The 25,140-nt window shown below is 39.0% G+C and overlaps 2 protein-coding genes across 3 annotated transcripts in view; both read right to left on the bottom strand.

Moving 5' to 3' along the window:
* Nucleotides 1-15,497, bottom strand: part of ZNF862 (zinc finger protein 862) — a 39,718-nt gene extending 24,221 nt beyond the window's left edge. For both annotated transcript variants that reach the window (XM_007504557.3, XM_056799865.1), the window contains exons 1-4: nucleotides 15,203-15,497; nucleotides 7,704-7,815; nucleotides 3,424-3,528; nucleotides 203-891 (exon numbers count right to left, since the gene is read on the bottom strand). In XM_007504557.3, coding sequence (XP_007504619.1) covers nucleotides 203-891; nucleotides 3,424-3,528; nucleotides 7,704-7,815; nucleotides 15,203-15,292 — 996 coding nt within the window. In that variant the 5' untranslated portion in view covers nucleotides 15,293-15,497. The remainder of the gene's footprint in view (nucleotides 1-202; nucleotides 892-3,423; nucleotides 3,529-7,703; nucleotides 7,816-15,202) is intronic.
* An 8,961-nt stretch (nucleotides 15,498-24,458) lies between these two features.
* The window catches only part of SSPOP (SCO-spondin), a 106,353-nt gene continuing 105,671 nt past the window's right edge, over nucleotides 24,459-25,140 (bottom strand). Inside the window, exon 102 of the mRNA XM_056800664.1 lies at nucleotides 24,459-24,750. Coding sequence (XP_056656642.1) covers nucleotides 24,728-24,750 — 23 coding nt within the window. The 3' untranslated portion in view covers nucleotides 24,459-24,727. The remainder of the gene's footprint in view (nucleotides 24,751-25,140) is intronic.

Here is a 25,140-nt window from a genome sequence, read left to right as displayed (position 1 = left end):
CTCAATTTACTAAACAACTTGGCCACCCTTTGTGCATATTTTTTTACACACTGTCTCCCCATTAGAATATAAGCTCCTTAAAGATAGGGTTGTTTTTGCTTCTTTGTTTCCCTAGCACTTAAGATAATGCCTAGACATAGTAAGTGTTGAATAAATGCTTATTATCTGATTAAAGATATGAAAAATTATTTAAACATAGTACCTGACAAAAGGACTCTGTGGAGTCATCAAATATAACATTCATGCTTGATGAAGTACAGATGTCATTGATGATATCCTGCCTCACATCTGAAACACAATCCAAGTAGAGGGCTGATGCTGTTCCATTATCAGTAGAGTTTCCAAGTTCAGACCCAGAGTCTGGCAAAAGCTCAACCAAACTGTCATAATCACCCAGGGATCCTGGTGGGTAGAGCATAGGATAATCTGTGTTGAAGAGATGCTCTGCACTGGTCAGCAAATCCTCAGATGTTTCTCTGATGCTCTCAAAACGGGTTGCCCAAACAGGGTCCCTTGCAGCCAAAGCATTAATACAAAACTTGTGGGCTTTGCTCTTTGCATGGTACTTGAGTGTTTCTACCTTGAAAGGTCCTGTGTAACCTTCTATTAACCTAGACCTTTTGTCCCGAACAGATGGGTACTCCCGGCAGGCAGAGCAAAACAGGGCTGTCTGCTCCTCATTCGTGATCAACCATGGAAACTGCTGAAACCAAGACTTCTGGATAGACCGTGGTCTTAATATCTTTCTGACTTTTCCTGTGGAATCATCTTCTACACAGTCACTTACTGCGTGACTGAGGTGGGTTTTTTTCTGTGATGGCAGATACAAGCCAACTTCTCTAGTGGGACCTTGTATGTCAATTTCTCCCATGGATTTCCTTTTGTTTTTTCCTTTAGAAAAGAGATAAAATTAATTTGTTTTTTAAAAAACTTAATTTTTATCTAATAGACTATAAGCTCCTTGAGGGAAGAGATTATTTTTTGTCTTCATATACTCAATACCAAGTACAATGCTTGGCACATAGCAGGCACTTAAATGCTTGAGTTAAATTGATTTACATTGAAATGGACCAGTAGTGAAGGCTAACAGCATCAAATGATCCTGAAAATGGAAGCAACAAATCTTGGTACAGTTGAAAAAGACCCATTTTTTTACTGTATAAGAAGTAGACCAGCATCTGCTCTAATTCTCTTATAAATGAGAATAATTCAGCAGAGAATTCAATGGATCATAAACAAGATTTTCATGCTTGTAAGAGATTAAAGGCCTTTTATTTTAAAGAACAGAAGTATTTGATAGATACCACATCTTTACAAGTTTCACTATATAACACCATGAGCCAGTAATGTTCATATCCACATGACTTAAAAGCCATTTCTAGAGGATAGTTTAGAATCCAGATTTAGGATTTAGAATCATAAAAAGTCAAATTGGGAGAAAATGTAGTAATAATTTAAGCCAATCTACTTGTGAATCTCTTCTGCAGCAACCCTCACAGATGGCTAATCTGACTCTGTTTAAATATTTCCAGTAATAGGTAATTTCCTATGACCCAGGAAAGGCTATTACACTGCTAAACAACTTGATTCATTAGAAAGTTATCTTTATATTGAGCCCAACTCTGCTTCTTTTTCATTTTGATCAGCACTGGCTTCTAATTGGGCCTTCTGGAACAAGATAGGTCAAATCTGATCTCTCTACTACATGACAGCACAACAAACTTTTGAAAACAGCTCTAATAGATACCCCTAGTTTTCTCCTCTCCAAAATAAATACCCCTAGTTCTTCCAACAATTCTTTAGTTGAAGCCTATGTTAGATATCCTTAATCCTTTTCTCATTCATGAACTATTTAATTGGCACCAGATGAAGAGTGGGAAGGAAGAGGGAATATTTATTAATTCATCAATACTTTCCCTAAGTGTTTCAACCAGTCTGTAAACATGTACCTAATCCCCAGAAAATTTAGTATTATTACTGAAGAGTCAATGAAAAAAGCATTGGGAGTTCAGTCATGGAGGAAAAACTAGTCCCCGTGACAATTTAAATCTTAAACAAAAAGTACCAGAATCCTCTGAGTCAACTTCAGACACATATGAAGAAAGTTGGAGGAGGGAATACAAAGAGGGCAATAGTGTGGGCATAAAGGCCCTTTGTGATAGGATTTCTTTAGGGCTCTCTCCTTCAGCACCTTTTTCAAGGAAGAGGCCAATTGTTCAATTCAGAGGAATTTTACTGCTTATGCTATCTCTAGACCTGAAACAATCCTGAAGGGAGAGGTTGCCAAAGGGGAACAAGACAGAAAATGAAGAATTCTTGAAACCAAGCAGTCAACTGTTCCTATACTCTTATCAACATCACTATCATTTACCGTGAGCACCCACAGTATTCTAGGATACAGGAAGGACTCAAAGATATAAGAAATACAATCCTGGCCCTCCAGAAATTTCAAGTTTAATAGTGGAGGCAGAGTAAGCTAAAATAGAAATTAAAGCAGGTATCAGAAACAAATATACAACCAATTATCATATAAAATATATTGTCATTAATGCTTACATGCAGAAATGGGGTCATTTATAAATGAGCTGCTCTATTTGTAAGCTGACTCAAAGGAAATAAAAATTTTGATTCAAGAATTAAGATAATTAAAAGATGCACGTAAAGTTAAAACATTAATTTTTAAAAGCTTCAATTTCACCAACAATAAATTTTTACCTTTTTCACTCAGCTATAAAAATCTTTCTTTAAAATTAATGTAATTAACATACTATTTTAATTCAACTAAATGGATTTTAGATAACTATATATATTACCTAAAATCCCAAATTAATTTCTCTTCCAGACCATCTGTAAATCAGCACATTGGTACAACCACACACACACACACACACACACACACACACACACACACACACACACAGACAATTCTTGAATCCTCAGACTTCTGCAATTATACAATTTTTACATATATAACACATAATATGTACATAATACATGTATGTAATAAGTTGGGGGAAAGACTTTTACATATAATATTTAAACATGTTACATATATATAAAATTGTACAGTTGCTGAAGTCTGAGGATGCAAAAATTGTCTCTTCATATTTAACTCTACAGAAATCTAGCTCCTCAGATCTCTATTGTTCTGACTGGTCTTCAATTAGTTAACTATCAATATATTTGCTGTGATATACAAAGTATTCTGTCAGCAGAAAATCAGAGAGCTTCTTATTTCCACATTACTTAGTGGTATCTCAAGTCCACAGACATGGCTTTAGAATTTACTATGCAACTTGGTAGATATAAGAATCCTTGGGGAAAGTAGGGAGAATTATGTGCCAGGGGAGACCTAGGCCCCCCAACTTTGTTCTTTCTAATCCTCAAGCTCACCATCCTCTTCCAAAAGCAGTCCAAACTTACCCAGGTGACGATTCAAGGGTTTCCTCTGGCCTGAGGCATCTCCCAGCCATGGTTCTACCTCTCTTTCAAGCTTACAGAATAACTCCGGGTTAGCAATAGGGCTTCCTATTCCAGAGAACAGAGAATCACAGTGAGGTCCTGAATTCCAGAGGAATATTGTCTAGAAAGAATATCATGGAAGTTTGAGACATCCTCTGGTAACTGAGACATTTCTTAATGGAGGTAGGAGAGAAGTGGTAACTTTGCTTTATGGCTCAGTAGTCAAGAAAAGGAATGGGGCTTTGAGATGGTTTGTAAGAAGATAAAGAAGGATCACCACTCTGAACAGGAAGGGATCACTAGAACTTGAAATATGTATACAAAGTACACAAAGGCACATAACAAAGTTTTCAGGGGATGTTCTATTCAATACAGATTTATTTAAAAGTATTTTAAAGCTTTTTGTAGTAAAGGCAGTCAATAATCCTAGAGTGGCAGAGATCATTGAGGTGGCACGATATGATAAAGATAAAGCACTGGTCTTTCTCAAGACTATGGCATCCTCATTACTGAAGAAAGACATAAAAGTTGTGTTCATATGTCATTACTGGACTATGATGGGTGAAAATTCCTGATAGTTTAGAAGGGTGAATGTCAGACATAATCTGACAACACATACACTAGACTTTCAGTCCTATTATGCCTATTATGCCTTAGGCATTAGGTATGTAATGACAAAAATGCAACTCCTAAAGTCATTTATATTATATTAGAGGAAATGACATACCCACAGAAAAGTAAATACAAAATGTAAATACTATAAATATGTGGTATTTTCAGAGGAAGGGAGATATGGGGATGGAGGGAACAGAAAAGGCTTTATGTAGGAGATGACACCAGATCAGAGCTTTGGAAGAAGTTAGGGATTCGAAGAGAAAGAAGGGAGAAGGGACTGGACCAAAGCTAGACTGTGAAGGACTTTAAGTGCCAAAGATAGGTATTTTCATTTGATCTGACAAGCAATAGGGAACCACTGAACTTTCTGAATAAAAGAGTAACATGGTCAAAACATTTTAGGCATTTTAGGAACATCACGTTAGCAACTGTATGAAGGATGAAATAGAGAAAGGAAAGATTTGGCGAGATCGTTATAGGAAGATACTGAAACAATTCAGGACAAAGGTGATAATGTAATGAGCATGTGAAAAGATACAAGGGGAAAGACTGGAGTGATCTTGTGGAGGCAGAATCAACAAAGATTTTCCAAGAGTTCTGAGAAATCCTAGAAAGATTCCAAGTCTTAAGATTTTACAGGAGAATTAATTCAAGAACTACGGGATGCAAAATGTCAAAAATTGTTTTTATATTACTGGAAAAATTCATTAATTTTTTGAAAAAAGAATTATGGGATCTTTAGAGCAAGAATCCTTAACCTATTTTGTGTTATGGACCCTTTTGAAAATCTGTTGTAACCTATGTACCTCTTCTCAGAATATTTTTTTCATCAATATTAAATAATTTCAGTTAGAGGTTAGAGATCATAAAAATTTTTCCTTCAAGTTCACAGACCTGTGAAATCTACCCATGGACTTCTCAGGTCTATAGACTCTGGATAAAGAATTCCTTCCCTAGAGAATTTTTAAAACTAACAAAGCAAACACAAATGACAATAAGAAGAAAAGAAACAATATTTCTAATAAGATCAGTATGCCTACACAGGAAATTCATGCACAAATCCAATTTTTAAAGGCTGTATATATAGAACATTGAAGCAGGGATAGGTAATAAAGGATGAATAGTAAATTGTGGCATGATCTTAAGAATAAAGGAGGCTAAACCCAGAAATAACCTGAGGTTTGTACTGAATGCTACAGAAAATAGGCAGCCTTTCTGAAGCTTAGAGATATATGTCTAGATATGTGGAAAATATGGGGGATTTAAAAGACTTCAAGTTCAACAGGAGGAGAAAGTGGAAAATACAGGAGGAATAATTCAGCTAGACATAAGGAAAAGGTTCTAAACATTCTGAACTGTCCAAGAGGCAAATGGATTAACTCATGAAGAAGTGAGCTCTCTATCTCTTACGGTCTTCAAAAGGTACATAGATGAATGACCTCTTCCCAGGGACATTATAAAGGCATGTTCTACTCATTTACACATAGAAAAAGGGTGATCAGAGGGTGGTCTCAGAAGTCCCTGACAGCACTAATATTCTGTGATTTGGCAAATGCCTATTATATATAAAACACTATATATACATATAGACTTCTTCAATGACTAAGGCAAATCCCACCCAGAGTAACAGGTAAAACACAGGAAGAACAACAGAGGAAATGATCAATAATCAAAAAGACTAAAGAAGACAGGCAGTAGTAACTCACATCCTCAGAGGAATAAGCACAAATAAATCAGCTGGTTAACATGGACCCCTTGCTGCATAAGAAGCATTTACAAAACACTTGTGTGTGTGCCTCACACTGTGCTAAGTGCTATGGAAGAGCAAAGAAAAACAAAAATGATTCCTGCCCTTAAGAAACTCACATTTTAATGGGAATAACTATGAAACATGGAAATAACTATATGGAGACAAGATGTGTTCAGAGTAAAATCAAGAGAAAAAATACTGAGGGGTTTAGGGAAGAAGAGAGAGATCAACTGGAGAGGAAGAAGGTAGATTGTGCTGTGTCAAAGGAAACCAGAAAAGTTATGGAATAGGAAAGAGAAGGGAGAATATTCCAGACATGAGGAAGAACAAAAAGAAGAGTAAAAGCAGAGTCACCAACTGGAATGTTGTGTCCAAGGAACAGCAAGTAGAACAATATAACTGGTTCATAAGTGCATAAAGGTCATAAAGTATAAGAAGGCTAGAAAGGTAGAAAGTTATCTGATTGTGAAGGGAGTTAGATTATATCTAGGGCTTAGCACTGTGCCTGGCACACAATAGATGCTTAATAAATGTTTATTGAATTGAATACCTAATCCTGGAGGTAACTGAGAATCCCTGGAAATTATGCAGTAGGAGGGTGACATGATCAGACCTGTACTTTAGGAAAACCACTTTGACAGCTAAGGGAAAGATGGGCTGGAATGGGAAAAGACTTGAAGTAGGGTGCCCAATTAGAAGGTAACTGCAGTATTCTAATTGAGAGGGAATGAAGTTTTCTACAAGGGTGGTGGCTGCATGAGTGGAGAGAAAGGGAGACGAGAGCTCTGAAGGTATATATGACAAGATTTGACAACAGACTGGATATGTGTGGTGAGTGCATGAAAGGAGTTGAGGATGACACTGAGTTTGTGAGCATAGGTATTTGAGAAGATGACCGCATCCTCAACAGTAAACGGAAAATCAGGAAGACAGAAGGATTTGGGGGAAAAGATAATGAGTTCAGTTTTGACATGTTACATTTGAGATACCTAAGGGGCACTCAGTTCAAGAACACCCTGCAAAAGGATGCGGGCTCATGGAGGTCAGGAGAGAGACTAGGACAGGTTGTACAGATCTGGGAATCATCGATATAGAGATGATAACAAACCAGGTAAACTAGAGAACTTAATGTAAGGAATTAAGTTTGATCAAACAGGTATTACTGAGATTTAAGTATAATACAACTTTATTACCAGAAGATGGAGAACAGAATCATCACGGTGGGAAGAACTGGTAGGTGTGTCTGTGTATATATACAGTAATACTAATATTTTATAATTTTATGTAGAATTCATTGTGTGCTGGCTTATCTTGTTATTTTTAAATATATGTGGCCTGTCTTCTTAGCTTCTAAGGATGTTCCTCGGGGGATAGATGATAGGAACTATGTCTCATAATTCTTTGTATTTCCATCACCTAGTATAGTACCCCACCCAGAATAAGTACTGTTGCACAGTGGCCAGAAAGAAAGCTTCTGAGTCAGGAACTGGCTTAGACTCTAGCTCAGTCACTTCACTTTTTAGAGAACCAGGCAACTGTCAAAAGACTCAAAGTTCCAATACAGCTGATGATCTGCACTGATAGAGGGAAGTTCCTTATAATATTACACTCTTTTTTCTTATCTGAAAAAATGGAATTGATGGTCTCTGAGGCCCTTTCTGGCTCCAAAATTCCATATTTGTACAATGTGGTTGAGAGTAAGAGAGGTAGCCAAAGCAGTAGATGTCATGATAAACAATAAGGGAACAGAAGAATGTTCCTTACCCTCTCACTTGCCAAACCCATATGTATTTCAATAAATTGCAAGGTAAGTAACAGCCTAGAAAAGGTTAAGAAATGTTGTCTTCATTATGAGGAAGAAAATTCAAATTCCTACCCAATGGTGACACAAGGTTGTCAGAACCACAGATCTCCTTCTGTTGCTCTCCCAATAGCATCCATTCCTCCTGAAGCAAATATACTGTGATGTCATCAAATGTGACCAGCATCTAGGAACAAAAACACTGACTTCAGCACCCACTCTTTACTCTGCAGTCATGCCTTATTTGTAAATAATATTGCCACTTATCAACTTGAATATCAATTTTATTGAACAGTCTGGTACTAAATGACTGTGAACAGCTTCCAAAAATTTTACCTATCCTTGCTGATCAATTTGCCACCATTGAGAATATCTGAAAGAAAGTGATCCAGACTAAAGCCAAGGGCAGGGGCCTAGGCAGTGACTACTAGAGTATCATGGAGATTAGGCAGTATAGAACAGATAGGAAAGGCCTTGAGGAGGTCATTGCTTAGCTCTAGGCTGGGCCACCTTCTTTCAAATATTCTCAATGGAAGCTGTCTGCAGTCATTTGGTGCAAGATTGTTGAATAAAATAGATATTCAAGTTGATGAGTGAAAATATTGTTTACATAGTTTTAAAAACAAGTCAAGCTGATTTTGTGTGAGTGGCCCATAAAAGTAGCTCTGAACAATATACAAAAGAAATGTCAAGAATCTTTTGATCAAAGGAAGTATTATTAGAATACATCGCTTCTGAAGGGGATGATCATGGAAGATAATATTTATTTGGATATATAAATTTAATTATATTAAAAATCAGTTTACTTATTCCATACTTCATTAATGAGCATTAATTTGCTTTGCAAGCAAGCACCTGGGGCTAGTGAACTGATCTCTCTATTTTATCCTTTCAAAGCTAATGTACAAATTAAAAGAGTATGCCCTTTAATAGAAGCTCAAGAAATAGTAATAATAGTCTATCTCATCTCCAATCTATTCTGCAGAATAACCCCTTCATTGTTCTATTGCTCAAGAATCCTTAATGGAAGGAAATCAAAGTAAGAATCTGAAACTAGAGCTTATGACAGGAAAAGTGGGAACATAATAAGTGAAAAGTTCAAAATGGATAAATTCATAAAAGGAACAAAGAAAAAAAAGGGTTAGCAGAAAACACCATTTGTATACAAACTATCAATGCAAGCAAATTATCTTTCAGGGAAAAAGCAGCAATAGTGGGATGTCCAGAGTTTGTAGATAAAGTAATGGGCCAATCTGCATATCTTAAAAAAGATAACCCAAATACTACTTTGACTTATTCAACATATACTTGTTGAAGTCCTACTATGTTCCAGTCACTGTGTTAATTATGGTGAGGGATGGAAACAGTAATAAGAAAGAGGACTAATGGCCACATGGACAATTCTGCACATAAACATTTTCAGCCACTACACAATTCAATTTCTGGCCTAAACAACTGTTGTATATGTCACAGCAAATGATACTATGGAATTAGAACTGACTTATAAGAGGAAACTGGATAGCTTAAAAAGAAAGAAACCTCATATTAAAACTGGAAAACTATCATGTTAAACATATATTATACGTACATATTTTAATGAACTTAATGTCTAAACATATGGATATATATATATCTTTATGTACATATACATACCCACACATCTATATATACATATCACTTACATACCAACACATGCATCCAAGTGACATTGCTGAATGATTCCTAGATAAGGGATATAAAATTACTATTTTACTAGGATCGTAGATTTTAAAGTTGGAGTTAGAGTTAGAGCAGAAGTCATCTAGTCCAAACCACTCATTTTTATAGATGAAGAAACTGAGGCCTAGCACAGTGAAGTGGCTTATACCAAATCTCATAGGTAATAAATACAAGTGCTGAAATTTGAGCACAAGGTCTCCAACTTTAACTTCAATATTCTTGTTCCTACCAAAGTGCTACTGTTGCTACTGTTAATGATAATATATCACATTGTGCTTTACAATTACAAAATACTAAATGGGAAAGGACCTATTTATACAAAAAATATTTATAGCTGCTTTTTGTGGTGGTAAAGAATTGGAAACTAAAGGGATGTTCATTAACTGAGGAATGGATGAACAAAATGTGGTATATGTTGGTGATGGAAAACTATTGTGCTATAAGGAATGATGAACAGGATGATTTCAGAAAGAACTGGAAAAACCTCCATGAACTAATATAGAGTGAAATAAGCAGAACCAGGAGAACATTGCACACAGTAACAGCGATATTGTGGAATGATCAACTATGATAACTTAGATACTCTCAGCAATACAATGATCCAGGACAATTTTGAGGGTCTTATGAAAAAGAATGCTCTTCACCTCAGAGAAAGAACTGTTGGAATAGGAATGCAGATGAAAACAAATGATTTATCATTTGTTTATTTGGGTATATGTTTGAGGGTTTTAGTTTCACGAGACTGCTCCTTATAAGAATGAAAAATATGAGATAAAATTAATTAATTGAATTGAAAAAATAAACAATTTACAAAGTAACTTATCTCATTTCAGGGGCAGCTAGGTGGCTCAGTAGATAGTGCCAGACCTGGAGTCAAGAGGACCTGGGTTTAAATCTATTCTCAGAAATTCCTAGCTCTGTGACCCTAGGTTTTACTTAACCCCATTTGCCTAGTGCTTGCCCTTCTATCTGAAGAATTGTTACTAGGACAGAAGGCAAGGGTTTAAAAAAATTAGAAATAGTTTAATTGTCAACTGATTATTCAAAATATATATTTGATGTCCAGGGCCTAAAAGAGACTCTCAATTGCCATATTTTTGTTAAAAGTCTGGATTTTAAAAAAACACAGTAGACTCAGATTATGTTTAGAACCAAATATATAGAATTAAATTTTAAACCTTTTAAGGTTACAAAAAGCTGGGAACAAACAATGGCTAATTAGTAAAGACAGGAATGCAAAACTGGGTAAACACTTCCCACTTGCAATTCCTAATAGATAAAGATGTACATTTCAGCTAGCAGTTCACTGGTCCACAGCAGAATCACAGAAAGCTAAAATGTGTTTATCCAACATTCATCTAGAAAACCAACTTATTTAATGCTATTAATATTTTAATTTCAACTCTTTGGGCAAGATGTCAACTAAAGAGTTTTTTACTGAGTTCTACTAAGCTCAGTTTATGTCTAGGTAGCTATTGTCTTCCAAACTATCACAATCATTTGAAATTTCTAAATTCCAAGATCTTCCATTTCTTGATGATCCAGTCACAAAAAGAGCTGGAGCAAGTCCTTAAACATTTAACAAGAAAGCTCGATGACAAAATGGATTTAATGCAAAATGTTACTTTATTTTTTTTAAATACTTGTCGGTCAGCTAGTCACAGAGTTGGAAGGGATATCCTAAAAAAGACTTAGTCTAATCCTAACCCACCTGAAATATGAATTCCCTCTACAACATCCCAAACAAGTAACCATCCAACCTCTGTAAAAAGCCCTCTGGGTAATGGAGAACTCTTCTTGGAGACAGTCCATTTCACTACAGGTCACCTTAGGGGAATTTTCTTCATACTGAACCAAAATCTGCTTCCCTATAGCCCAAATTCTGTGTTTCTGAGTCCAGAAAAGTAAGTATAATTCCTTCTTCACATGACATTTGCTTAAACGTTTGGAAAGCATGACAACAAAAGCAGTGGTATCTTTAATCATGGTTTCTAGTCCCCCTGCCACCCTTCTCTGGATCTATTCCAACTTATCAACATATTTCCTAAAATATGCTGCCAAGATGGAATGCAGTAGTCTAGATAAAGTCCAACTAGGTCACTATAATTTTGTAAATACAGATTATGATTATATTATTTTTGTTTGTCACTTTACACTGCTGCTTCACATTGGTCTTGCAGTCTACCAAAAAAAAAAACAACATCTTTTTCATATAAATTGCTTTCTAACCGAATTTCTCTTGGTCTTATTTGATTTTTTTTTTAAACCCTTACCCTCCATCTTGGAATCAATACTGTGTATCGGTTCCAAGGCAGAAAAACGGTAAGGGCTAGGCAATGGGGGTCAAGTGACTTGCCCAGGGTCACACAGCTGGGAAGTATCTGAGGCCAGATTTAAACCTAGGACCTCCCAGCTCTAGACCTAGCTCTCAATCCACTGAACTACCCAGTTGCACCCAGGAAGGGAATTTTAGACTGGTTCAGTATTCTCTTCTAAGGAGGGGAGTCTATGAAGAAAATACAGCAAAGAAAGGAACATTCCTTGGGGAGGCTGAAAAAGTTTCAGAATAGGAGTTTTATGGAGGTTATTTGTTAATAACTAATTATCACATGTCTTAAAATTAATGTCCATGAGAAAGTATATAGCTTATTCTTTTAAATCAAGTCTTACTTTTTTAAACCCTCACCTTCCATCTTAGAATCAATACTGTGTATTGATTCCAAAGCAGAAGAGCAGTAAGGGCTAGGCAATGGGGGTTAAGTGACTTGCCCAAGGTCACACAGCTGGGAAGGGTCTGAGGTCAAATTTGAACCTAGGACCTCCCATCTCTAGGCCTGGCTCTCAAAACACTGAGCTACCCAACTGCCCCCCTTATTTAATATTTTGACCCAAGAAGTGCTGAAACTTACAATGAGCCCAATTACATTTATTTCATTGTGTATATTGCTTTGGTTCCCAGTTTTATTTCATCCAAAAATCTGATAACTATTTTAATCCACGTTATCAATAAAATCATTCAATAGGACAGAAGCTAGGAAAGAGTTCTAGCCACCTTACTAGAGATTGCCCTTTGGCTCACACAGATCTAAGGCCTGCCTTTGGGAGCCAGTTCAGTAAGCTCCAAACTTTTGTATCATGCATCTGACTTCCTTTATCCAGGCTTATGTTTTTATTGGTGTGGGGCTCCTGATGTGGAAATGCCTACCAATTGAACAGCCACTGTTTTACAACTTAAAGAGTTTTAAGGGGTGCATTGGGGAACTGGGAGGATAAGTACTCCCCCAGAACCACAGAATCAGCATATGTAAGAGGCAAGACTTACCAAAACCAAAAACTTTCTGACTCATACTAATTCTCACACTACAGACTGCTCTATCTGTAACATAAAAATAGGTTGGAAGTCATTAGCATATACCGGGCATTTAAAATATTATGACATGTCCACTTTTTGTTAAAAAAACAGATATCCTACCTTGTTTTTGCATTTTTTACAACGTCTAGGATCTATGAAGTACATAGGCATGGGCTCACTGTTGATCTTGTTTATACTCCCAATCCCAGATTGAGACCCTCCTCATTCAAAACATGTACAGACTATTGTTGCCTCAGCTGCTCTTGTATGTCAGTATACAGGGAGAAGATGTGAAGTGTTTTCATCTGAGCCTTCCTCATGTCATCATGCCTGTGCTGGTAAAAGATCTGTGTCCATGGCAATTATCATAGAATAGGAATTTCCTAGAAAGGATCAGATCTTTGACCTATATATTCTGCCACTGCATCATCAGGGCCTAAAGCTGCCATTTATGAATAGATGGCACTGAAGGGCAACGTTTATCTTATCTTATCTCGACTGAAAACAAAACTATTATTGTCAAGTGGGCTCTAGCTTCCCCAAAAGGGTGTGGAAAAAAAATTTTAATGGGAGAGGTGCTAGTGAATGGAACACCTACAACATTTACCAATAGGCCTCAGGAACTGTTCTTGGTTTGAAGGGCAGCTTACAATGGCATTTCATTTTGCAATCACTTTCACTCATTAACTCTCTGGGATAAAAATTTATTTTCAAAAGATACTGAGAAGGAAGTCTAGTCCAAGGTCAATTTTCGGGTCAATATTAGAGTCAAACATGATATTTATAGCCCTGGGAATTTGTAATTGCTCCTAATAAGGGTGGCAAGGATTCTTTCCACATTCAATCCAATCCAAAAAGCATTGCCCCAGGATATTTTTATTCATTTCCTTCCAGATCCATATGCTACGGAAACATGGAGCTTATATAAACCAAAATAAAAACCAGTTAGACAACAAGGGGTGAAGGTCTAAGTATTAACACTTAAGTATTTATAGTTTTTGATTTAAATTTTTTCTAATATTTTCCTTCCTCATATAAACAACAAAAATCTATGTCTTTGATACAATTCAGGAAGATGGAATTACAAGGTTGAATGCATGGATGGTTTTTTGTTTCTCCAAATTCAAAGGACCATAAATCTAGGGCTAGAAAGGGTCTCAGAAGCCATCTAGTCTAACCCCCTCATTTGCAGATGAAAAAACTAAGAAACAAATGGGTCCTCAATTTGCCCAAGGTCATGTAAGTGGTAAATATTTCTTCATAATCTCTAATAAAGATCTGAGCACATACTAGCTATTCAATAAATGATACCAATACCTGTAGGCTGATCAAGTTCTATTCTGAGTCAATTTGGCAAATAAAATCCAAGAGTGGATTATAAAAGTAAACTATTTAAATTGGTGGTGGGAAAGGGGAGTTTAAGAAGGAAAGTCCCTTAAAATATCTCCCTTTAAGATGTTACAGAATTTCTTTTAGCATCAAGATGAACCATATCATCTATTCTCCCTTCAAAGCAGTCTCTAGGCTTCATCCAACTTTTTAAATACAAACTCTGGTTATATTCTGAGTGTGGGGAGAATGGCAATTCTTTACACCAAGAAAATATTCTTTCAGGAATGAGTAGTGGTAACTTAAGGATAAAATTATTGGCAAAAAGGAGCTGCCAGAGTCCTTTAGAGAACTTGCTTATTATAACCTAGACTGTTCATATGACCCTGAAAAGCTTATTTCTGTCTTTATATCCCCACTTCTCCATTCCCAAAGTAAAGCAGCTCCCTCCATTCTTCCCAAACTCTTCAGCCTCTCCCAAGAGCACTGGGAAGACTAATTTGATCTTTGGAAGGGTTCAAAAGGAGGACATTGAACACAGTACCTTCTGTGGGACCCAAGTGAGCCCCAGATGGTGAAAAGTAGTTTTGATCATCCCTTCTCCCCACCAGACCATCAAGCAACTAACGGGGAAACCTTTCTTCTCTGTGTTCCTAGGATTTAAGAGCTGGAGGGCAGAGGGCTTAACGTTCACTGAATCTAACCTTCTCGAAGTTACACTGCCTCGATTCAGACCTTGGGTCTTCTGAGCCCAAATCCACAGCAACTGTACACTATACCTTAATGTGTCAACTGCCAACATCTTGAAAGGCAGTTTTTTCAAACCCTCTTTCGGGAAGAAATTCTTTCCCATCACCCTGCCTTATCTCCCAAGGGCCTACTTGCCGCCCAGTTCAGCCATCAGGAAAAGGAGATCATGGCAGAAAAGTAGGGTGCTGGGTTAGGTAAACAGACTGACCACTGCCCTAGCTCCCTCTCGTGTCAAGGGTGCTATGGAAAGCTGCGGCAGATCCAGGAGGCAGCAGAGAGCAATATCCCATCAGGCCTGTGGGCGAGCGCTTCCTTACCTGCAAAGCAGGCTCACCCGCCCAGCCAGCCCTGCTAGGGTTTCCCTGAAGTAAGGGAGCTTGCGGGAGGAGGAGTGGGGGATTCCCCGCGCCCCTTCCCGTCCTACCTGCCCTGACTCCCCGGACTCCATGGCCCTGCTGTCCTCAGGCTGCGCCGACCCCTCCACAGGACCCCCTCCCCCAAAATTCTCCCACATCCCCTCTCTTCCTCCCTCCCAGCCCTGAGGCCCGGCCGAGGACTTGTATTCCTCGGAAGCAGAGAGCGCCGGGGAAAGGGGCCCAACCCATAGACTAAGGAAGCAGAGACCCCAGCGTGGGGGAGGAAAATGACCAAGGCCCCGAAGGGGGTACTAGTCTGAAGTGAGCGTCGCACTCAGCGCACAGCTTTACGGCATCTGCCGCGGACTCACGGGAGGCGTAGTCCAGTCGAAGCTGGCTGCCTCAGAAAGCAGCGATTGGCTGCGGCCAAGAGGAATTCTGATTGGACCTAGGGAAGCTCTATTCCCGCCTTCCCCCCAACCCCTCCAATCTCCTTCTCTCCCGGTCTCACTACCGGGTACTATTTTTCGTTCCTAGGTAACCGTCCCCTTCCAACACACACTCTCCCGAAAGGCCACCTTCTGCTCCAATCCAGTGTCCAGGATTGGCCACTGGAAACGCGGAGCCTGTGGGAGGAGAACTTCCTTTTGGTTTGGCACGCCCCTTCCCAGCTTCTGCGTATGTCCTGCTGCTAGGCAACATTCAGCACTCTAATACCAAGGATTGACTTCCCCAACAGCAGCCTGTAAAAATTTGAAAGAGCCGGAAAGGTGTAAAAACTACCCTCTCTTTTTTTGCCCCCTCCTCCCAAACCATTGAGTCCAAGAAAAGCTCAAACTGGAGACTAAATCTCTAATTTATAGAATGCCAGAAGTGGAAACATCTTATTTTACAGACAGGGAAACTGAGGGCCAGGTGTAAAAAATGACTTGCCTAAGGTCACTCATTTAGCTAAGGAACTGGGAATGAGACGGGCTGCTGATAATCCCTTCTTCTTCTCTCCCCTCTTTTGTAAATAATGGTAGTCCATATTTGTATATTTGTAAACATATGTTTATATATGATTTACAGAGTATATACCCCTTAGCAATCTTTTAAGGTTATTGTGTTTCAGTCATTGTCCCACTCTGACACCATTTGGGGTTTTCTTGGCAAAGATAATGGGGTTTGCCATTTCCTTCTCCATATCTTTCCAGATAAGGAAACAGAAAAACAGGATTATGTGACTTGCCCAAGGTCATACAAATAGTATCTGAGGCCAGATTAGAAGTCAGGAAAATTAGTCTTAATTCCAGCTCCCATGATTCACCACCTAACTGCCCTCACTCTACCAATGAGAAAAGTAGGGTGCACAGAGGGATATGGCTTGTTAGGAGTCTCACAGCAGGTTTGTGTTGCTAGGTAGAAATAAGAAGCCCTACTTCTACTATGTTCCTATGACAGAAAAGGATATCTCTCTCTCTCTCTCTCTCTCTCTCTCTCTCTCTCTCTCTCTCTCTCTCTCTCTCTCTCTCTCTCTCTCTCTCTCTCATAACAGTTAACCTCTATTTAGAATTACAGGTAGATACCCTGACTCAGAATAGTAACCTCAATTTACTTTTTTCTGACAAGTCTCCAGTTTGGCACCTGACTGTTTTAACTATGGCATTTCACATATTTCTTTTTCCATGTTAATATTTGATCTTTGTATTTAATACTAAGATTCTATCTCTTTACCTCTTTGCCTATTTTTCCTTTTCCTTTTCTTTTTTAAAGATTAGGTTTGTCTAGCTCACCGAGGCTGAAAGTGCAGTGGCCAATCCCATCATTGATCAGCAATTTGAAATACTGTTTCCAATCTGGGTCACTTTGCTTCTCCTTGGGCAACTGGCCCTGCCTCCCTCTCACTCCTAGAGGGTCACCATACTATGCCAATCTTATTTTGGATACCCAATGAACTTAACCCACTGTAGCCAAGCTCTCCTGAACCTCAAAAGGTCCAGCAGCAGGGCACTGGTCCTAGACTCAGGAAGACCTGAGTTTTAAAAAAAGCTTCAAACACTTTACTAGCTGTGTGACCCTGGCAAATCACTCTACCTCAGTTGTCTTAATTGTAAGATTGGGATAGTAATAATAGCATCTACCTCCCGAGTGTAAGGTATAGAAACTGTGAGGGGTTTTTATAAAAGGTTGGACTGTATTATTAAGAATACAGTCTCCAGGAATTTAATTAATTTCAAAGAGATTTATTTTAACAATTTATTTGTAAAATATAGAAAGAATCAGAGGGAAGATAGGATAATATATCCAGTCTGTGCACTAAGTATTTTGCTCCAAGGACCTGGGGATGCAGGGAGCCTTTCTCAAGACTGTAGGTCTCTCCTGAAGCTAATCTCTTCAGAAATTCCAGGAAATGGGGCAGCTGGGTAGCTTAGTAGATTGAGAGTCAGGCCTAGAGATGAGTGATCCTAGGTTCAAATCTGGCCTCAGACACTTCCTAGCTGTGTGACCCTGAGCAAGTCACTTGACCCTCATTGCCCAGCCCTTACCACTCTTCTGCCTTGGAGCCAATACACAGTATTTACTCCAAGATGGAAGATAAGGGTTAAAAAAAAAAGAAATTCCAGGAAAGGAGTCAATTCTTTTTATTCTCCACTTGTCAGTCCAAAGGGAGAGATTTAAGAACAGTCTCATGAAGTCCAAGGTTTCAGGTTCAATAAGCAGATTCTTCATCAACCTCCAACTCCAACTCAAAACTCCAAAAGAAATGATAGAACTCAGAAGTCCCAAGCACAAAGAACTCCCAAAAAAGACTCACAGGAAGTTACAACTCCTTTTTTAAAGACACTTCTTTTGCATCACTTCCTGTGCCTTCCTCCACTTTTAGGTTTACCAATTACAGCTAAAGCTTTGCTTAGGACTGCCCAGGGGGAAGTCAGTCGATTCTGATTCATCACCCACTATTGCACACATGGGTCACAGACTTCCCCCACTCAGTTGTGAGTGGGGTGTTTACACTTCTCATGATTAAATCTAAAAATGGGCAGGGAGAATTAATTTAATCTTCACACAGGGTTGCTGTAAGGATCAAATGAGATAATCATTGTAAGGTGCTTAGCACTGATATCTAGCTGCCCCCTAAATCTAGTAATTTTGTCAAAAAAGGAAATGAGGTTATTATGATAGGACTTGATGAATACATTCTATTTAAGATCATTTGCTTTTTCACGAGGCTTATATGATATTAAAATCACTTTTAAAGATTGTTATACTATTAATTTATGGCCGCCAAGGAATTTACTTATGACATTCCTAAAATTAAACACTCAAGTCAGAATGGAGGTTTTGTGGTTTTAATCACAACGGGAGTAAGAAAGAAGGAGATCGAGAGAAGGAAAGAGGGGGAAAAGGAAAAAGGTCAATTCAACCTCTGGCAGAGCCAGAGGGAGTTTAGAGAATCAGTCCCTTGACTCTCATGACCAATCTGAAGGAAAGCTGTCTGTGGGTATCCTCCCTGCTAAAGTTCCTAGAAGGAACTGCCCCTCACCCTATCCTCAGGAAGTGATTGAACTCCAGAGGCTGTTCTATAGCTCACTTCCTGTGCCTCACAAGTGCCAATGGTGGCTCAAGCTTGGCTTAGGACAGCCCAGGTGGGCAGTTAGTTATTTCTGATTTGCCATTGACTAGCACATGCCTGTGTAGTGTGGGTGTGCACAATTTTTGGTGCTAGACCAAGCAAGATGGAGATTTAAAAATCACACTTACTAGCAATTCTTTTACCAGCATATCCTGGAATTTTGCTTAGAATTAAAGATCACTATGCTATAATTCAAAAACTCCATGTTCTCTCTTTCTGAAAATCATAATATCCTTTACCCTTCTACACTCATTCCAGTAGTTCTCTCATCCTTTATTATTTATCAAAGATCACATTTATAGTTCAGCAATTATATTTGCCATCATATAGGTAGGAAAAGAACAACAGATGGATGATGAGTTAGGTCCATAATTGAAAAGGATGTATTGTTATTATAATGCAAAGTTTAAATTCTTTTGAGAGTAATTTTAGGATAAGAAACTTGCTACTTCCCCAAATCCATAAAGTAAACTGTTTGGAGAAGGTGCCATGAAGACGCCTGCAGAGACCATACACCGCACCAAAAGATCCAGAATGAACTTTGGGATGTGGTGAATTTGAACCATGGGGGGTTGAATGCATTTGTTTTGAATGTATACTCTTATGCCAAAAGGGACTGCCCCCAATTAGTTTTTTGTAAATATAGCAATCATTGTTTTTGTTTTTTTTTTCACTTTTATTTTCCTTTCATCCCCAAACTATTGTAATTTCCATTTAGAAGCTCCAATATTGTATATACCTCTAGTTTAAGTTATAAGTTGGTTATGTTTAAATGATCCCTTGGAGAGGCTAGTTTCCCAAAGGATCACAGTGGAGATTGTGTAATTAGAATTTTGTACCCTTGGACTTCATCTCCCAGAATCTCTTTCCTTTTGTCCCCATAAGTCCTTACATTGTATAGATAAAATGTTCTGTAATTCTGCCTTCGCTCTCTCTTCTCCTGGGAACACAGTCCAAGTAAACTCCTCTTTACTCAGACTATCGCATTCCTCTACTTCAAGTTATTATTAATAAACCTTATTAAAAATAATACTTTTAGTATTGGATATTAATTTTTAATTTTAAAAGGGAAGGAGGATGGAGGAAGAGATGTATATGGAATATTGTGTGGTGCCTTTTTATAAACCCCCCAAAGCTATCTCCGCCAAAAAATATTCCCATACAAATGTTTTTCCTAGCGATGTTGCCCAGCATCACCTGTAGCTTTCAAACACCATACTCTTTGAAAAATCAACTTACATGACTCAAAAATTGGAGAGACACATGATAGATGGAAATAGTGTGTAGCATATTTCCAGTGCTTATCCATTGTAAACCTTAAAATTTCTTAGACTTATAAATGTTGGAAATTTCACCATTGGGAAATTTCATACTTGGAAAAAATTTCCTACTGATAGTAAGAACTCTATTGGAATGTGAAACCCCTTGGCATGGGAGGATCCTTCTCCTCCCTACTTAAGACTACTTTAGGACAGAAACCTTTTGCTAAACAATGGAAAGGGCTTTGACCTATGCTTAAGCATAGAACAGGAAGTTCTTTGAGTCATGATTGATTTTAGAATTGATACAATAGAGATACTTGGAATGACAGAACCAGGTCTTGGAAAATACAATCTCCACCCTACTTAGAGTAACAGGATTTAGGAAGGGCTGCAGCAAAGATCAAGATTGAATTATTTGAGAATATGACCTTCAACAGACATGTGCAAAGCCACAGACCTCTGGGTGGTCCTGGGTTAAGCTAGAGCCACCATTGGCACAGGAGAGACATGGACAGTGATTGGTAGATGTGAGAACTGAGGGGAGGGGTTTCCTTAAAGATAGCAGGGTCTGAGGACAGAGAGAGAATTCCAGAGGTTTTGCTCTGAGAGTTTTTTGCTCTGGGAGGTTTTGCTCTGAAGGAGGCTGAGAGGAGAGAGGTCCTGGAGGGAGAGCTCCTGGAGAGGTCTTGAAGGAGGCTGTGTGTGGGGTTTTCCTTAATGGACTTCCCTGACCAGCAGGGTCCCACAAGGGAAGGGGCTCACCTTTGTGATGGGACCCGAGGAGAGGTAGGAACCGAGAACCAGGGTGGAAATGAAAGACACCGACAAATCAGTGATTGGATAGGGCAGGCAATCCCTATGATTTTCCTTAAGGCGGAAAATGAGGATAATGGAATACAAGGTGTTTGAGGAGATTAAGATAGAGAATGCAGGCCGAGATGGTTACAGCCTCGGGGAAGGAGAAGGTCAAGAAGAGAGAGACATAGTCATTGAGGAGCCCAGTGGAGCTCCATGGAAGGGAGAAAGGCCAAGAGGAAGTTCATGGGATTGCCTCTGAATTTATTCATGTCCTGCTTGGGCGGTACTCCCAAGGACGTAGTAACCACATCACAAAGTATAGACAATCATGATTGGGTGGTACAATGGAGGGAACACCTTTTGGGCGTGTAGGACATAACCACGCTTTCCCGGGCAAGTCTCCGAACATGTTAATGGACTTGTGTTGGGCAATAGGTCTCGTGATCAGGTCAAGGTTACCTTCACAAACCTTATCGGTAAAGCCTCATGCTTGGAGACACAGTAATCATACAGTCATCTATATTTCATAGATGTGAATATGCTTGGGATGCTACAGCTGTGGAAGGAGAACTCAGGAGGAGTCAGGAGGAGAAGGCTCTGGAAACATTTCTTGAAAGGAGGCTCTCTTGAAGGTGGAGCCTGAGGTTGGCAAGAGAAGCCTTACCTAGACAGATCTTGGGTAAGTGATAAAACCAACTGACTGATTTATTCATTCTTATTCCTTTCTTCCTTTCTCTCTTTTTCTATTGATTAATCAGTGTATTATAAACTAAATTTCTCTATAAAACCCAGTTGGCTTGGGCATATTCATAAATTGGGAATATATTCCCTGGCGACCATCTTATATTTATATAAACCCAAGACACAGTAGAAAACATATTTCAGCCGTCATAATTGTTATATATTTCCCTTGCTCCCAAAACATTTTAATTATCACACCATGCAAGAGAAGTGATGTAAGGCAGAGATATGTCAAACACATAATCCATAGTATTCTTGAGTACCATTTGAGTCAAATTAAAATGTAATTGGGGGGAAGATAGGTAGCTCAGTGAGAGACAGAAGGTTCTGGGTCCAAAATTGACCTCAGACACTTCCTAGCTGTTTGATCCTGGCAAATCACTTAATCCCCGTCACCTATCCCTTAACACTCTTCTGCCTTGTAACCAAAACTCAATATTAATTCTAAGATGGAATTTACTTTTTAAAGATCGGGGAAATGATGAAACACTCAGATTTCAGAAAGTATCTGACCAAGACTTTCATGTTGTCTTTGTAAGAAATGTAAAGATATGGACTAGACAAGTGACGGTGAACCTTTTAGAGACAGAGTGCCACTCACACCTCCTTATCCCAAACAGGGGAGGGAGGAAGTATTTCCATTGAGCTGGTGGGCAGATGAGAGGTATGTGTGGAGAGAGGGAGGAAAGTGGTCCCAGGACTCTACTCCTCTCCAGATATTTGCCATGCTGTGAGCTATCCCCTTCAAACCTAGCTCTTCTCAAACCTACCACAGGAATCACCTGGCTACCATCTACACCACACCCTCATATAGCAGGTGAGCCCCACTCCCCAGCACCTTACCCCAGACAGGTGAGATAGGAAGTGCCCCCATTGGACTGCTAGAAAGAGGGGTGGATAAAGTGAGGAATGTCCTCAGGTAAATGGAGAGGGGGAGGGGGACAGCTCTGCCCTGAATCTCTCTGGCTTTCTAGTAATGAATTCTGGCAGGTGACTACAGTGTGCCCACAGAGAGGGCTCTGTGTGCCATAGGTTTGCTATCACTGGGCTAGACAAAAATATAGTTAGGTTTGGGACTGAATAACCAGCCTTTAAGAGTCACTACAGGTTTAGGGGCAACAGGGAAAATGGAGTATACTCCATGGAAGTGTCCTTGATCCTTTATTAACGACTGAGATAAAGGCATCAATGGCATGCTTCTCAGGTCTGAAAATGATAACAAGCCAGGAGTGATAAATAGCTAATACCTGGAATAAAAAAAATTAGACTCCAAAATGATCTCAAATGTTGGGCTGAATCTAATAAGGTGAAGTACAATAGATGTATTTAAAGTCAGTATACTGAATGAATATATCATATCACAGAGAGATTACATGGCAAGGTACATGGTGTGCTGGCCTTGAAGTCAGAAAACCCTGAACTCAGATTCTACTTCTAATGCTTACTAGATATGTAACCACGGACAAATCATTCTGAGCCTCTGGCACCTCTCTAAGACTAACAGTCTCCTCTTTCTAAATTGAAGGAGTTCCCACTTGGAAATTTCTAAGAAATCACAGTTGACATTTCACAATGTGTTCACATAAAGTCAGATATGGGTTCAAAAAATCAACTTCAAAAATATAAGACATGGGAGACATAACTAGATAAAACTCCTAAAAAAAGATCTGAGAAGAAAAAATAAATGATCTGAGGGTTTTAGTGAATTTTATGTTGAATGAATCAAAATATAATAAAGCATCCAAAAAAGTAAATGTGGTCTTGAGCTTTGTGTTAGGAAAGAAATAATTATACTTCGCTCTAACTATAGCTTCTCTGGAGTGTTGGGTTTATTTCTGGGCATTGCTTTATACAAAGGATCATCTGGAGAAGATCCAGAAAAGGGTGACCTCTTGCCCTCTTTGAGCCCCCCAAAAGGTGCTTAAAATCACCCCATATGAAGATCCAGTTCACAGGCCTGGGGATGTTTAGAGATTAGATTTATGTGTCTTTTTTTAAACTCTTACTTTCTGTATTAGTGACATCTCTAAGACAGAAGGTCAAGGGCTAGGCAATGGAGGTTAAGTGACGTGCCCAGGGTCACACAGCTAGGAAGTATCTCAGGTCAGTTTTGAATATAGGTCCTCTTGACTCAAGATCTGGCTCTCTATACACCTTGCTACCTATTTATCCCTAAATTAGATTTATTTGGCTTATCTCCTGAGAGCAAAACCCAGAGCAATAGGTAAAACTTATAGAGACAAATTTTGGCTCAAGGAAAGTCTTCCTAACAATTTTGCTGTTGTTGTGTCTAACTCTTTATAACTCCATTTGGGTTTTTTTTTTTTGCAATGATACTGGAGTGCTTTGCCATTTCCTTGTTATAAGTAAATACTGATCTGTCCCATATTTGGGAATAGCAGATCCAAGACAAGAGTCTTTATCTTCTGGCTGTAAGTCTAATGGACTTTCCACTTTTAGACTATCTTTTAGGCAGCCAGGGCATGCAGTGGATAGGGAGTTTCAGAAAGACCCGAGTTCAGATCCAAACTCACTTATTATCTTTATGACTCTGGGCAAGTCACATAACTCATCTGCCTCAGTTTTCTTAACTGTAAAATGGGAATCATAATGATGCCTGCCTACTAAGGTTATTGATATAATATTTATAACATTCCTGGCACACAGTAGGCATTTAATACTTGTTTCCTACTCTTTCTTTTCACAAATGAAGAAAATGAAGCCAAAAGAAGACAAATGATGACAGATTTTCCCAAGGTTACATAATTAGTAGTGGATTGTAAACATAAAGAGAGCCAATCTTCCTGTCCTCTAGAAGAAGTAGCTCCTGCCCCAGGGTCCCATCCAAAGCAGAGACCCACCACCTACTTTCCAGAACCCTCAGACAGAGATTCCACACACAAAAGTGCTGCAAACTTGCTTTATTAGAAGATGAGCTACCCCTGTTTATAGCCCCCAAGCCCTTCATGGCTCATATAAAATAAAAACATACATGCAGGCCTGTTGGCTTCATGAGCAAAGGGGGGTAGGCAATATTTTTCCAAGCCCAAATTCGAGAAACATAGTCAAGCAAGGTATATTCCTTCGGCTAAGCTTTGTTTTATGTATGTCTTGAAATGAGGATTGTTGCAAGTCATATTGTTGAAGTCTGTATGTTTCCGACCAGTCCAGTCCCTTCATCGCTTTGATAAATCCCCTCCTATGAATGAGACCCATAGAGAGAAAGAGAGATGCAAAAGAGGGAGGCAAGCAGAGAAGTTGAAAAGGGAGAACAGGGTGGGGAAGGAGACTTTGTTTATTTGGGGGAGGGGGAGGTACGAGTGGATGGGGATAAATAGGGAAAGTTCTCCTAAACCCAGACCTGAACAGCTTCTGCTTTCCTTGCCCTTCCTGTATTCTCTGTACCCCCTATCCCTGGCACATGTTTATCTTTGGATATCAGGAAGGGCCCTCTGGTACAGGCACAAAATCCCAACCAGATCATGAAACTGTCACATCCCCCGGCAACCATCTTCCTCCAACAGACAGATAGACAGACTCTCTCTCTCTCTCTCTCTCTCTCTCTCTCTCTCTCTCTCTCTCTCTCTCT

The sequence above is a fragment of the Monodelphis domestica genome, chromosome 5 (genome assembly GCF_027887165.1).
Source record: "Monodelphis domestica isolate mMonDom1 chromosome 5, mMonDom1.pri, whole genome shotgun sequence".
Taxonomy (NCBI): Eukaryota; Metazoa; Chordata; class Mammalia; order Didelphimorphia; family Didelphidae; genus Monodelphis; species Monodelphis domestica.
The sequence above is the reverse complement of the archived record's forward strand: the minus strand, read 5'-3'. Positions and strand labels throughout refer to the sequence as shown.